The following is a 16,446-nucleotide window of genomic DNA, read 5'->3' on the forward strand; positions in this document are numbered from 1 at the left end:
TCTAAAAATCCTTTCTTTGTATTGGTCTTAAGTAATATTCTAATTTTCTGAGATACTGAATTTGGGGTTTTCATTAGTTGTCAGTTATAATCATCAAATTAAAATAAATAAACATTTGAAATATATCAGTCTGTGTGTAATGAATGAATATAATATACAAGTTTCTCTTTTTGAATGGAATTAGTGAAATAAATCAACTTTTTGATGATATTCTAATTATATGACCAGCACCTGTATATCTAGTTTTAAGACCAGATCACACTAAAGATTATAAAGAGTTTAAACTATAATGGTACAGAGGAACGATATACTGTAGTTGGGAATCACTTTTAGAGCGATTTTTACAAGCTGATGAACAATAAACATTAACAGACAATCAAATTCCATTTTAATTTAAATGGATAACACAATTAATCCTATGTAAATCTGCAGCTTGCATGTTTAAGAGGTTTTCAGATTGCAGGCGATGCGATTAAGCAATGCGAATGACCAACAAATTTTGCTTTCACATCTAGGGCGATGGGACTGATCGCCAACAGTTATTTCACTCCTGTAGGCTAGGTGGCGCTGATGGACAATGAGCTCGCTCTGTTGTTTCAGAAAAGGAAAGCAAACACGTTGTATTATCATTATACAAATAAAAACCAATCTATATCAAATATAACAAATCTATTTATTTTGATTTGAAAATCACAATGTATTAATATTTAACATTTTAAAGACATGTAGTTAATACTGCAGTGCATAAGAGAATTTAAACAAGCATTAGTACTGATTAGTGCTGTCAATCGGTTTAAAAAATACTCTGATTAATCACAGATTAACATTAATGTTTTTAAATATACATTTACAAAATGTACATTCTAATAATTTCACATTTAATCTCCAAATTAATGTAGAAACAACATTTTTTTAACAACATCATTTTATGAATTAAAGGCAACATTCTGATATTAGTACTGAAACTGATGTCTCCATTAAATTCTTTTTTCTTTATTTTAACATTAATTATAGCCATTTAACATTGAAAAACAGTGTAACTGAGAGCTCTCCTGTCTAACAGATAGGAAATATACAGAAATTGAATTAAGTTCTAAAACACTTTACAGTCTTTAATGCTAAATTCTAAATTAAATACAGAATTAAAGCTACAAAACACATTGAATTCCTCTTTTCATTTGTTCTTTGATTAACATTAATGTCAGGAGTCACAGCAGCAGGTTTAAGAATGCGGCCCCTTTAAGAGCTGCCGCTCTACGCAGATCTGACGCCCTTCCCATTTTTACAACTCTTTGCATTCATTTAGGATTTTATTTAACACGTTGAAATTTCACCAATCAGAATCTTATTCTGAAATCTGTGCTTACGAAAATGCTAGACAAAACAGACTTTCTGACATAATCTTGTGTGGTTTTGTTCATTCAAGCACGAAAGAGAATTTAATACTGATGCGCTGTCTGACAGAGATTCACTGTTGTGCCGCGTCCCACAGCGAGAAGCTGTCTATCTATAGCCAACTGAACGCGTCAAAGCAACTGTTTCAAATCGCTCTTAAATGGTTTAAAAGCCTTTACATGAATAAGAGCGTAATTATATAATGTAACGCTAGACAAAGGATGACAAAATAAACGGATGCCGCGTTAATTGCGTTAAATATTTTAACGCGTTAATCTGAACAAAAATGAATCGCACGCGTTAACGCGTTAGCGTAGACAGTCCTAGTACTGATAAATATTAATAAATAAATACGTTACGTTATGGTGTGTATGCAAATAACACCAAACCGACAAAAATTAATTCTCTTTTAAAACAAAAATCAAGAAAAATACACAAATAATAAAGAGACATTTTAATAGTATAATACGTTTCCTTGTTTATTACACAAGTGTCTGACTCTTCCGTGTTTATGCTGGAGAGTTTGCAGTCAATTTCCAGAGCTTTTTCGCCACTGTGTGGCCCATTTGTGTAACTGCAGTGGCTCCGGCCATGTGTAAAACTAAAATCTAATTGGACGGGGCGTTTCATCGCGGGGCGTTTCATCGCAGGGCGACAGTGGCGCAATTGATCGCACGCACTGTGAAAGGCTTCTTGGGGATCTATTGTTTTTATTCATCGCGTCTCACAATCGCATCGCTCCATCACGTGCAGTCTGAAAACTCTCTTACAATAAACAGTGTTATCATCCGTTGGTGTGGATGCTTATATAGTTATCAATATAGTTATTGTTATTGGTGTAAACTGGCGATTTGTCTGTGATGATGTGAGAAGATTTCTCTGTTATCTATAAAGTCCTCAGTACTGGCAAGTGACCTACATTCGCCTCCTGCTTCCATCAGGTGCTCAGTTTATGTAACTGAGGTTAAATGCTTATAAATCTGACTAGAAAGTAGCAAAAAAGCACACCATACAAACAAGAAATCTCTTATGATCTCTTCCTTTAGTTCTCACATATCCTTTAGTTATCACATAATATTGTTCATAATTAGTTATTAGTTCTTTCTTTCTTTCTCATCCCAAAAAATTGACTTTTTTGACACTATATCGAGCAGTGCTGCTAAGCAAACGTAAGCGAAACCATTCGTTTCGGCACCTATTTGAAACGCATCAACTCTGTGCACATCAGGTGTCCATTCACAGCCGTGGATTACACTTTCAACCTGACCAATTGTCCGTAGCTAAATCATCCAAGTGAACGGGTCCATTACAACCGAGCGTGCTACATGTATCCCAGATATAGCACATATATCATAAGAATGCAAAGAAAGACGTGGATTTAAAACTGCTGATGCTTTGATGTACGAGTCAACTTCTTAAACTTAAACTTCTTTGCATAGTTTTCATTGTTGTGTCACGACCACTGGAAAAACACACAGAATGCCTGACACTGGTTGGAAAGGTAAAGCAATGGTTAAAAATGACCCGATTCACAAATTAAAGTTAAAAGCAAAACTTGCGCAGCAGGAGAGATGAATCTGTCTCCTTTTCGCAATTTAAGATTTTTTTAAATAAGGAGCAGAGGAAAGCGCAGAGAGAGACAGGGGTTCAAACGTTTGTCAAACACATGCTCACACACCCACACAAACAGTTCTATCATCTCCCTCTCTATTGCCCGCCTCAATATATTTCACTTCCTCTTTTCCAAAGCCTCTCTTTCTCTCTGTCTGTTCTGAATAGAGGGAATAAAACGTGCAGAGGTCTAATTCAAAGCCATTCATATCTCTCAGCAGTTTTCAAACACACGCACGCACACACACACACACACACACACACACACACACACACACACACACACGCCCTAGCCATAAGTGGGACACTGATGATAATTATAAGGACCTGAAGCTATTCAAAGTGACATCATCTGTGAATCTCTACAGAGAGGCAGAGCTCATCACTAACAGAGAGACACCCGCATCAGCCCAAAAACTCAAGGGTAGATGCACATGGGTTTTCACGTATGAGGAAATAATTAGAAAGATTTCCGATGGCTAAGAGACAGGGTTTGGTTTTGGTCCCTTCCCTTGGAGTTTGGCAACTGCTCCACACCCTTAAATCACATCAGTGCTGGACTACACTGAAAAGTAGTGAGTTTAAAGGAGAATTCACCTGAGATGTCTCAGATGATATAGCCGGCATCCATCTCTATTTACACTGTACTGAGTGATCATCATTTGATAGGGCTTCTGGCCAGGAGCACTTAAACAACTAGTCCACGTGCAAACACACACACACGTGTTTTTATACATCCCTACCCAAACATAACCATCACAGAAATGTTTTTAGCTTTTACATTTACAAATTAGCATTTGTATGTTTAAAGGGATAGTGCACCCAAAAATGAAAATTCTGTCATGAATTACTGTATAAAAATCTGTATACATTTCTTTGTTTGGTTGAACACCGAGAAAGATATTTGGACAAATGCTTGTAACCAAACAGTTCTTGGCCACCATAGACTACCATAGTAGGAAAAATGACAATGGTCAAAAGTGCCCCAGAACTGTTTGCTGTCCTACATTCTTCAAAATATCTTCATATGTGTTCATCAGAACAGAGAAAATATTAAGTGATTTTTCCTACTATGGTAGTTAGAGCTGTGCACGATTAACCGATAATATATTGCACGTGATTCATACACAACTTGTGAGTGAAGTACGGTAAAATGCAGCTTCATGCGAAAGCCAGAGGGCGCTCTCGTGCAGAAAATCCAAATATGCCCCGCAGAAGAAGACCATTAAGCCACGGGTATACTTGACTTCCCGCGTCTGTCTCGCGCGCAAACATGTCCGCACAGCTTCTTGAGCATGCTCATCACGGATTAAGCGCAGAAGTCCGAGTTCTACACATGCGCAATACAAATGAGTATGTGTGCTCTACCAGACCATCAGAGGGCAGCGCTGAGTCGCGTCATTCACAGACCCACTGCAAATTAATGATAGAGGAAGTCATTCGCCATTTTAAACCGAGCAAACAGCAAGACAACAAGAACAAATAACCAAACAGTATGGAGAAGGGTATGCTTCTTAGCTTACTGTTCTTTGGTTTCAGCGTGTTGGTTTTGTATCATTCTTCTTCGACAATGGTACACTGCACACTTTCTGTGTATGTATTGACCCCTAGTGGACTAGTGCACTTTTCTCGCGCATGCGCTGTTGTATGCATCACGTCCGCACGGTCTAAAAAAATGGGATGCACGCGGACCCTCCTGATGACGAAAATTACGTAGTGTGGGCGGCCGGACCATACTTGCGGCTTTAGACACGTAGTTATAGGTTATGCCTCCTCAGGTATATTCATGATAATAAAGTAAATTTATAATGATGATGTTTGACGGGTGTTGCTTTTTCAAATGCACGTTATAAGCGATTCAAACTCGCACTGCTTTTAGATCGAGCAGCATTTCCTACTGATCACAGAGCCGTGCTTCACGGATGCTACTCATTAAAAAAAAAAAGCAATGCCTTGTATAATCACAGCCAGCTCGATTTCAGTAGGATTTAGTGGTAATCGCGATTAATCGTGCACAACCCAAGTCAATGGTGGCCAAGAACTGTTTGGTTACAATCATTCTTCCAAATATCTTTCTCTGTGTTCATCAGAACAAAGAGATTTATACAGGTTTGGAACAACTTTTAGATGAGTAAATGATAACAGAATTTTCATTTTTGGGTGAACTATCCCTTTAATAATCATCATCAATTAACATCATAGGCGGTTAAGACTTTTACTGTCCCCACAATGATATTTCTTGCTCTTTGGAAAAACAGTTCAGTACATATTTACACATAGTGTTTTGTTCAAACAAGTTACACAAGCATTGTTTCTTGTTAGAAATGGGAAAAGGGTAACCAAACGATTAATCGCAATTCATCGCATCCAGAATAAAAGTTTGTGTTTGTTTACATAATATGTGTCTGTGTACTGTGCATATTAATCTTGAATTTATAAAAACATACACATACATGCATATATTTAGGAAAAATATAAACTATAACAATGAATAAACATTTATATAACATTTTAATTATTGATAAATATACATAAATACATGTAAATATTTTCTAAATATGCATGTGTGTGTGTGTATGTGTTTATAAATACTTAATTGATGCACAGAGCAGACATATATTATGTAAACACACTTTTATTCTGGATGCGATTAATCACGATTAATCACTTGACAGCCCTAAGAATTTCAAGGGTTAGAGAAAGCGGGAAAATGCCATCTTATACCAAATTACATGTTTGGCATAAGAATTTATATTATAAGTGTTCTTTGTAGTAAAATAATAATAATAATAATATACAGTAGAGACAAGTTGTTATTGGTGATTGGAGGTGTAAAGATCTCTGTTGAGCTTTTGTTATCTGTAACAACACTGTTTAAAAAGCAGGTCAGTCGGCTAAGAGAAGATAAACACAAGTTTGTTTTATTATCGATCGTGTCCTGAGAAGAGCCATGATGAGTGAAGTGCCTGGAAGTGATCTCACCGCATTACCACACACACACACACACACACACACACACGCACACACACACACACACACACACAAACACACACACACACACACACACAAACACACACGAACACACACACTATTAAAACAGCTTTACTGTGTAATCATCCACCACTTAATGTAAGTAACTTTTCTTAGAGGTTAAGAAAGACAACGCTAAATACAGACTGTAGACAAGGTCACTGTTTTGTAGTCTAATCTCCTCTACAAAACATCCATCTGCAATCTAATATCTATACAAAAATGAACAGTCCAGTCACTAAAGATGAAGGTCTGATCTTATGATGTCCCGATAAAATCTTTCAAAATTTGTAAAGGGCCCAGTTACAATTCACTGTATTTTGGGCCTGTTTCTCGTATCACAGGTGCCAGATCAGCTCTTTAATTTTGCCCCAAAGCTCAAGCGATCTGTCTGATCCACCACACCTGCTACCTCCATCATCACCACCGCCACGACAGATGCCACTTTCACTATTTATGACATCATAAATTAATCTCTGTGAACTCCTGACTCAAATGTGAGGAAAATCTGCTTCGCTTTACCTTCTCAAACACAACACGAATCTCCAGAGCGTTTCTCTTATCGAGGAGCCAAAAACAACACAAGCCAGCCAAAATAATCTCAGTAAGTGCACGTTTTTGTCGCTCCAGCATGTTGCGGGGAAGATAAACTTCTAGAGGCTTTGAAATGCATCTACATTGTTTGAGAGATGATTGGGAAACGTGCAAAAATAAACACAAAGAGTCGGACATTAAAAAGTGGTCCAGCGATACAACGTAACCTACAGTAATAGTACAAAGCTGTGTTATGTCAGGGGGTAAATTTTTTTTACACAAATACCAACTGTACATATATCATGGGCTCTTTTTACAAAATATATGTTCATGTGGTTGTACACAACTTACTGACATGAGAGAGAGAGAGAGTAAAGGATAAATAAAGGACGGAAAACATCTTTAAAGATCCTTAAAAAAGCACAGAGGGAGGAAGGAACATGACCTACTTCTGCTCCATCCTGTTTCTATGGAGAAGAGAAAGACATTGAAGAGTGACAGAACAGAAATAAAAATAATTGCACACTGTGTACAGTATACAAACTGTATTTATTAAACACAGTCCGGCAAGTATACTTTTCCAACCACATTCATCATTTTAACCATCCTATTCTATTCTCTGCTAATGATGCAGAAATGACACACTGTACCTTTAAACAGTTACCATTAACCAGGTTAAATGCGTTTTACGATGCACTCAAATGCACGTCTGGTTAAGCAGAGATTTGTCCCGTCAGCAGTCTGGCATGAGCATTAGTGCATTTCAATGTATCTGCTCCAAAAACGCCTCTCTGAGGTCAGATTCACATATAAGAGTGTGACTTCATATGATTCTGACATTTACAGTTCGCTCTTAACTCATATTCTACACATTAATGACCTCACTGAAGAAGAGTAATTCATACCGCATTAACATGACACACCTGCTGTGCCGAATGGGAGCTTTTTTTTTTAGGGCATCGCGCCACAGCGCTGTGCTCATCACATCTCATTTTCTAAGCCTTATTCTGTCTCCAGGTTTCTTTCTCATCTTCTATATCTATATAACCTACTGAAACCTTTTCAAACAAACAGACATTTCAGCATTTGCAAAAATATTGCAATATATTTCTTGCATTCTTGTTTTTCTCAGATGAGGATGACTTGCACTAGAAAAGGTTTGGATTAACAAACCCTCCGGAGACGCAGAATAAACGCAGAGCGTCGCTACGTAACTCAATATAATGATGTTTAGTGCTAGCTCTTCATTAATCCCTTTATGTCTAAAATGAAAAATTCAAATCATTTTCTCATTTGAAAGATGTATGGATACTTATACAGTTCATTTAAACTTATGTCATCATCGCTTTATACAGTTAAAGGGATAGTTCACCAAAAAATGATAATTCTGTCATCATTTACTCGCCCTCTTGTCATCTCAAACCTGTATTAATTTCTGTCTTCCGCAGAACACAAAAGAAGATATTTTGAAAAATGCTGTTAACTGGACACCATTCACTTGCATTGGCTTTGTGTCCATACAAAAGAAGTGAATGGGGGCCAGTGCTGTTCGGTTACCAACTTTCTTCAAAATATCTTCTCTTGTGTTCTGCGGAAGACAGAAAGTCATACAGGTTTGGAATGACAAGAGGGTGAGTAAATGATGACAGAATTTTCATTTTTGGGTGAACTATCCCTTTAATGATGAACCACTGGAGTCACATGGACTATTTCAACGATGTCTTTACTCACTATCAGGGCTTTGATTGTCGGTTACGTTACTGTCAATGGGGGAGTCAGAAAGCACCCGGACCTTAATTTGTGTTGACTCTAAAAACTTTGGGTAATTTCAACCCATAATTGGACAACCCATAAAAATGGACAAACCCAACAGTTGGGTTATAAATTAACCTTTGCTGGTTTGTTTCGACCCAAATTCTGGGCTGTTTTGGGTCAAATATAAACATGCTTCAAATATAAATCTATATTCTCTGGGTTCATTTAATCCAACAGTTGGGTTTGTCCATTTTTTTTAATAACCAAGCATTTTTTTGAGTGTTCCCGAAGATGAAAGAAGGTCCTAGGGTTGGAAATTGAGTAATTCATGACAAAATTTTCATTTTCGTTTTTTGCACCTTTAAGTGCAGGCCTATATATGCTTTTCCTCAACAAAAGCATGTGAAACAATAAACATGTTTCTATATGCCACATATAGTATTTATGTACATTTTGATTCTGTATTTTCCTTGGGGTTACTATCCTACAATTACTTATTTATTTATTAGTATTTACAGCAACAGATACTCAATGTAAAAGTTACATACTGTATACTGTCTTGTCAATTATGTCTGCCATTACAACAGCTAAACTTTCTCTTTCATAAATGTACAACATTTACAAATACAAAAGAAAGCATTCCCTCACAGGACTGTTGCATTAGCTATTTTCCTGTTGAAAAGATCACAAAATGTGACACACACACACAAACAAAGCAAAGAAACCAATGAGCGCAAAGTAGGCTAAAAGTACAGTATGAAGTTTCCTTTAAGCTAAAGAGGACTATAGAGGACTTCAACTTACCCTGTTAAAGCGTTTGGCCTGGAAAAGGTGCCCGTTCACCCGGTACAGCTTCCTCCATCGTCTAGCCCCGCGGCGATAGATCGATTCTAGGAGAGAGAGGAAACTGTTGTATAGGAGCAGCATGAAGATTCCAGGAATGAAAAATCAGTTCACGGAACGAACGAAGCTGGACTGAGGTGTGGCAGGTTTTGACCCCCAGTGAAACTGCATGGATTTCAACTACAAATGGATGAAAACAAGACTCAACGCCACGGGAAAAAGCCATCAATAATCTGTTTGCCTCTCTCTCTCGCCGTCTTTCCATCTGACCCACCCTCCTCCTCTTACTCTCTCTAGCATCAGTGATCCTGCAGTCGCTCACTCTTTTTCTTTGTTATTCCCTACAGCATCACTTTGGTAACATCACGTCTCTTGTGAAAAGTGCCAAGCTTGTATTAGAACACAGAGTGCTCGAAACTGAGTGATTTGAAAAACTTTGAGTTGTCCTTATCTAGTCTTTCAAAGATCTGTCTCCTCACCGTGACAGCAAACTGTGACCTCTGAGGCTGTACCCACACACACCTGACTGAGAAAAAACACTCGGTTTTATGCATTTCTGCCTAAATGCTTTTATTCAAAGTGACTTACGTTCAAGGACATCATGTTTGCTGGGTCCATACTGTCCTCACAAGACCCACAGGCACTTTTTTTGTTATCATGCTCTTATCTAATGTTCCAGTTAAGACGGTAGACATTCATTATTTCTGTGTGTAGGAAAGAGGATCAGAATCGCTGGGTATGCTCAGTGCTGTTTCATGTTTCTGCACTTAACTGCAGCTCAGTTACGTAAACGCGATAAATATTGAAACGCTTGAAACGTTCAAGTGTTGGCCACTAATGAGCAGGAGGCGTATTTTAAGGCCTGAGACGTTTGCGTATGAGAGGGAGAGATGCAAGCAAAATTCACAACCGGGAAAATCAAAGTCTACACCGAGCCTAAAGTAATTACAGCAATTCTGGCATAAAATAAAGCACAAATACGATTAAACATCTTCGAAGTGCGCTATACCCAAAATATCAGCATAAATCAGCACACATCATTCAAAACTCAATCTGACAAGAACAGCAAAGCACAACTTACATCACAGTCATTTATTACAGTTGTTCTCGATTGCTAACACACAATTCATGAAACATGAACTATAAACACATTCTCAGAAAATACACCAACTTGTCCAAACCCCACACAAAAACGTCCACATTTTGCAAAGGTTTAACCATGTTCTCATTCAGAAAACACAAACATAATCTGTATCTTTGCAGAACTCAGAGACGACTACTTACAAAAAAATCATTTGTCAGAAGACCAAGAAATTGCTATAGTATCTACCTGTACCTGTAACGAAATTGGGCCAAATATGCTGTATTGTGTTGCATACCCAGTTTATATTGTTTTCTGGTTTTTGAACTTTTCTTGTCTTGTCTACTTCATCTACTTTCATCTAAGATTACTCACTAACAGTAGTGCAATTTTTTTTCTTCCCTAAAGCGTATTTTTGCATTTTGCTCTTTCTGCACTCTTTTATGTTGTATATTATAATAGACACTGAGCTGTCAAATTATATTCTATACTATATACTATATTCTCGAATCCCAACAAGAGGTTGTAGTAATAGTGTTTTGAATTGCTCTCGCCAGTGTCTAAGACTTGTAAGTGTGTGTGTTTCTGAGGGCTTCTGTATCATGTTTGGTGGAAAAGTTTGCTTTTTCAGCAAGTTTGAATGGTTTTGAGTGGAGAGCTTCATTTTGACCCCAAAATAGGATGTTGAGGGAATTGGGTGAGAAGTTATGGGTTTGTGTTTGGAGTTTTGAGAAAAGGAGCCATAATTTCAAGAAATGTGTTTAAGCAGTTGAGAAAAACTGTAATAAAACATAATACAACTAGAGCTTACACAATTCTCCTTAAGAATAACTGAGCAATGTAAGTCTCAAAAGATGAGTTAAATAAGAGGACAAAACTTCAGCAAAAATTTCATGCCCTTTAAACTGACAATGTCAATGTAATTTCAGTTGGATAAGTGCCAAAACGCTTTATATCTGGTTGATTGAAGTGTTTAAACAAAACTGTTATACAAGAGCATTCATTTAATTTTGAGGATGCTTTTATTCAAAGTAAAAATGTATTCAGCAAGTGCATTGAAAGCATACATTTTTATCAGTAGCCTACATGTTGTGCTTGGGAAACACAACCTTCACGCTGCTAACACAACACCAATTGAGCTACAATATAAAACTACTAACTTAAAAAAATAAGTAACCTGGCTGCCTTAAAATATTGAGCTCATTCAACTTCAAACAAAATTTTTAGGCAGCCAGGTTACTTATTTTTTTCAAGTTATCTCTTTAGCTATACAATGGGCCAGATGAGATCAATACACTCAAGCTCTACAACCTTCTGCCAACAAACAAAACACTTCACAATATTTTTCTCTTACAACCAAAGACAGAACAACAAAGGCTCACCCCCTCTTACATGACAGCACTGCAGAGACTCAATAACAGCCGCTCCTGAATCAGTTCTGCATGTAGGATCATAATCATCCAGATGGGGACTGGAATTCAGCATCTGCTCAGGGGCCTGTACTCATCATGTACATGTCGGAAGCCCAGACTGACATATTAGCTCAGGTACAGCCACACAACAGTACAGTTTCTACATTAGAAATAACATCAAAACACTGCAGAAAAACTGAACGTATTGTTCATGTTTAATTAAAGGGACAGTGCACCCAAAAATAAAAATTCTGTCATCCTTTACTCACCCTCGAGTTGTTCCAAATCTGTATAAATGTCTTGTTCTGACAAACACGGAAAGATATTTGAAAGATATAATCTTTCTGAAACCAAACAGTCTTTGGTCACCATTGACTAGTATATCAGGAAAAATTACTTAACATATTTCTTTGTTGTGTTGAACACAAAAGAAGATATTTAGAAGAATGTAAGAAAGCAAACGGTTTTGGGGCTCTTTTGACTACCATTGTAATTTTTCCTCCCATAGTAGTCAATCGTGGCCAAGAACTGTTTGGTTACAAGCATGAGTAAATGATGACAGATTTTTATTTTTAGGTGAACTGTTCCTTTAAGACTCTAATAAACCATCTTTAAAGGACATTACATTAAATTTAAATGTCATTGTACATCAGGAGTGTAACCATGTTCTACTTTAATTTAACTTAAATTTGACTGTGACTGACACTGGAGAACTTTCTGTGTTAGTAATTTTGAGTGACAATGATGCAATCAGGTGATTTTACATGGCCAAAACGAAGGGACTTTATGTAAAAAAAAAAACACTATATGGACATATATGGATGTTTATTAGAAGGGAGCATCCCAATTCTTGTGTCCATTTAGTGTATCTCAAGTTTGGGACTGAGAGAATTGAAACAAATCAGTCTGGTAGAAGGTGCGATTTCCATCGTTGCCATGGCGATACTCTCTCCCATGCCATGCGTGCCAGATGGCAGCAGCTCTGGTGGAAGACAGCTCCAGGCGTGCGTGTGATCGCACACATACACACAGAGGAGAACGAACATCCATCCAGCAACTTCAAAACAAAAACACAAACATGCCTGCCAAATGTTGTGCAACAAATGCACCACTGACAGCATTATGAACTGGTGGAACGGTTCATTTTTTCATTTACATATAAACCAGTAGTGATGTAAAACTGCATTTTAATTGTTTAATTAAAAAAGCTTTATATAAAAGATATGCAAGATCAATGTTACATCAAAAAGAATAAGAAAAAAACTATTTTTAAAATTAGAAATTAGTAATGTTGCTAGCAACTGCAAATACAAATAATCCACTAAATTAAAAAATAGCTTTTGTCTCATGCCTTCATGTCTTCTCAATCTGAAAGTGTTTGATCTTGCAAAGCTTTCACATAACACAGACAACATCAAATAATCTTATAAATCCATCACTGTTCAGTCTTTTTACAGGCCGTTTTGATCAAGTAACCTGAAGGCTTTAAAAAAAATAAGCAAGCCAATTTATTAGAAAGAAAAATCACAGATATTTTAAATAATCTAATTAAAACTTCAGTCTCCTGTGTCTCTGTAATATTTCTCCTAAGAAATCTCACAGATGTCTCTTTATTGGGAGTTGCAGAAGAGATTTCAACAAACCTGCAAACTAAATCAATATGAACCAAAATTGCTCATCAAATTGACCTAAATACAGATAATCTGACCTAAATGAATTTTACAGCTCCATGCTCTTAATAGATTTTAACAAGTCTCTCATTTGTTTTAATTTCTAAGTTTAGGAGAAACTTCAGAGACTAAGTTGAAGCTTAAATGAAACACAACTGAGAACTTCATCAAATCTAAACAATGAAAGAGCAACCTTTGTAGAAGGTCAGAATTGTTCCGTTGGGGAAAAGACAAAGAAAAAACCCTGAAACTATTAATAGACTAAGTTCTGCAAACCTGCTTCTGGACAGGAAGTTTTATGACAAATGAGAAAATAGACAGCTTTCCTCTTTTACTGATTCAAAGATTTGCCCACTGGAGGGTTATTCTAAATCTGTCTAAACAGCATTTTCAAAAATGTTTAACTCATATTCTCACTTTCTGAAAATCTGTTGCTTTTGTCGGTTCTTTTATTGTCATGAACAACAACGTGATGAACAACAGATGACGCTAATGTCACAACACACAGTTACCCAACACATGCGCTTGATCCGTGCGAGTGTGCGTCTGAGAAAAAGTGGAGCTCATTAAAAAGACGGAGCGCTGGTCGCTAGCACTGTCATCGCTGAGATCTATCTCTAATCTTATTAACTTCACCCCTACAAGGAGAGACCTAGAGAATTCACACCGTGCTGTTGCCATAGTCACCCTGCACTTTTTTTGTCAGCGTTACCAACATGTGACTACACAGAGCAGGAGAGAGAGAGTCCTTTATGTCCAAGAACAACTCGTGCTGTGGGACGTCACATCACATGATCATTTTAGCTGCACATACGCCGTGAGCTCGGCTGGAAAAGCATGGCACTAACAAGGCCAACATCATGGATTCAAATCCCAGGGAACACAAAAACTAGTACACCTTAAATGGAAAGACGCTTTGAATAAAAGCTGATAAAATGTCTTGCTGAAACCTGCGGGACATCGGTAGGCAATGTGTTCATCCTGAATACAGAACCACCACACAGATGGAACCAGGTGAACAGGCCAAATGTCCAACAGTGTCCAACAACAACCGTTATGGTCCAAGCAAATTCCAGTGATTAAAGGTGCTGTGTGTAATTTTTTGGAGGATCTATTGACATAATATACTGTACATAACTATTCAGAGGTGTATAAAGACCGCTGATTTTATTACCTTAGAATGAGTTTTCTATCTACATACACTGCGGGTCTCCTTACATGGATTTCGCCATGTTGTTTCTACAGTAGCCCTAAATGGACAAACTGTTCTACAGAGCGCGTTTCGTAAATACGTTATCTCCTTCGGCAAAGAAGTGAAAACGTGACGACATCTTAGCCCTGTGAGAGCCACCGTAGTGCTTCGAAAGGGAGGGGTGGAGTAAGTCGTTGGTTGCAATTTCGCAACCTCACCACTAGATGCTGCTAAACTCTCCACATTGCTCCTTTTAAATCAAGTCATGCTCTACATGAATTCTAAATCTTTCACTTTCCAGAAGTAAAATGCCTTTCAATGCTGGTTAAATTATTATGGACACATTCGTCATTTCCCTCAGCACTCAACATCAGACAATATGATAATGAAGACAACGACGGTGATCTTTTTCACTTAACAGCGTGAATATGCATTCTCAGTCCGTGCTGTCCTTAATCGGCCTCATGTTCTCATTAAGTGCACTTAACTGGCGACACCAACTGCTCATCCAGTGAGTTCTGCACGCTCAAGATCTTCCACCCGTCATTATAAATCTGCCCTTGCTCTAGTGGATGGTGGACATCTAGCCACCTGAGGGTACACACAGGACTGCAATAGAGTCAGTGCTGGCATTTTCCACACTGAATTAACACGGCAGTGATCACATGACACCAGTCATGACAAGTCTGCCGTTATCACCATCAGGACCACACATACTGTACACACACACATTTGATCGTGTTAATAAGAGCTGGAATCATGGAAGCATTTAAATGTATGCATTTGGCGAATGCTTTCTAAGGACAGTGCATTTAAGAAGACATTAAGAGGCCATTCCTGATTTTCATTGAATCAGCATTTCTAGCTGTATTGTGATTATGAACTTGTTTTCTTTGCAGTATTTGAGGTCTGAAAAAATACCGTTTTTAATATAATTATATGAATAATATAATATAATTTTGAAATACAGGGACATACAACCATACCAGCCTGCGAAACATTAACCAAAAATACTTTGAGCACCTTTAGCACTAATGACAGTAATGCATCAGAAGGCTTTCCAACAAGCTCGTGAACGTTTAACTTGATGAAATACGAGACAAATGTGCCATTAATGGTTGGCTGAGTTAAAAAGAATTGATGTAGCTCCAGCAAGACTGAAGTTATCCTGGCTGCGATCCAGATCTCTGACCTTAAATTGAACAATGGCTTTGGAGCCAGAGAGTCTACACTGTATTTCACTGAAATATCTCCTGCTAGCTATGAAAGAATCTGAGAATGATTAAACTTCAACTACACATTAAGGCTCAATATACGTTCCCATTTAAACAATGCTCAAAGAAGAGGTTTTACATTTAAAAGAATTGGATTTAGACTGCATCAAAATCTGGTTAACTTTTGTTATCTTCACCATTCCAATAAACAAATAAAGAAGAAAGATTCCAACTAGGGTGGTACTTCAATGTTCTGAATTTAAAGGGATAGTTCAACCAAAAACAAAATTCTCTCATTATTTATTTACCCTCAAAAACCTGTATAAGGCTCATTCTTCAGTGGAGCACAAAAGAAGATATTTTGAGAAATGTCTCTGTGGTTTTGTGTCCATATAATGGAAGTCATTGGGATTCAGTGTTGTTTGGTTGCCGACATTCTTCAAAATATCTTCTTTTGTGTTCTATAATGACACGAGGGTGAGTAAATGATGAAAGAATGTACATTTTTGGGTGAAAGCCTTAAACATAGCAACAACATGCCACAAACTATGACAATAGATTGTGTAGCAGTTGGCCGATTTGCGTTGGATTAAACCATTAGCAATACAACCAGAGGGGGGAAACACACCTCACTTATTCTCCCTTACAACTGTAGAACAAAATCAATAATAAACTTCATTGAATAATCACAAACAACACCCAACATAAA

The 16,446-nt window shown here is 37.4% G+C and overlaps 1 protein-coding gene across 5 annotated transcripts in view; it reads right to left on the reverse strand.

The window, feature by feature from the left end:
• Positions 1 to 16,446, reverse strand: part of prkcz (protein kinase C, zeta) — an 80,694-nt gene that overhangs the window by 30,124 nt on the left and 34,124 nt on the right. For 4 of the 5 annotated variants that reach the window (XM_057357625.1, XM_057357628.1, XM_057357627.1 and 1 more), the window contains one exon: positions 9,130 to 9,215. In XM_057357625.1, the coding sequence (XP_057213608.1) occupies positions 9,130 to 9,215 (86 nt within the window). Of the gene's footprint in view, positions 1 to 9,129; positions 9,216 to 9,756; positions 9,774 to 16,446 lie in introns of those variants that run through there. The other variant, XM_057357629.1, reaches the window with a different exon arrangement.

This window comes from Triplophysa rosa, linkage group LG17, assembly GCF_024868665.1.
Source record: "Triplophysa rosa linkage group LG17, Trosa_1v2, whole genome shotgun sequence".
Taxonomy (NCBI): Eukaryota; Metazoa; Chordata; class Actinopteri; order Cypriniformes; family Nemacheilidae; genus Triplophysa; species Triplophysa rosa.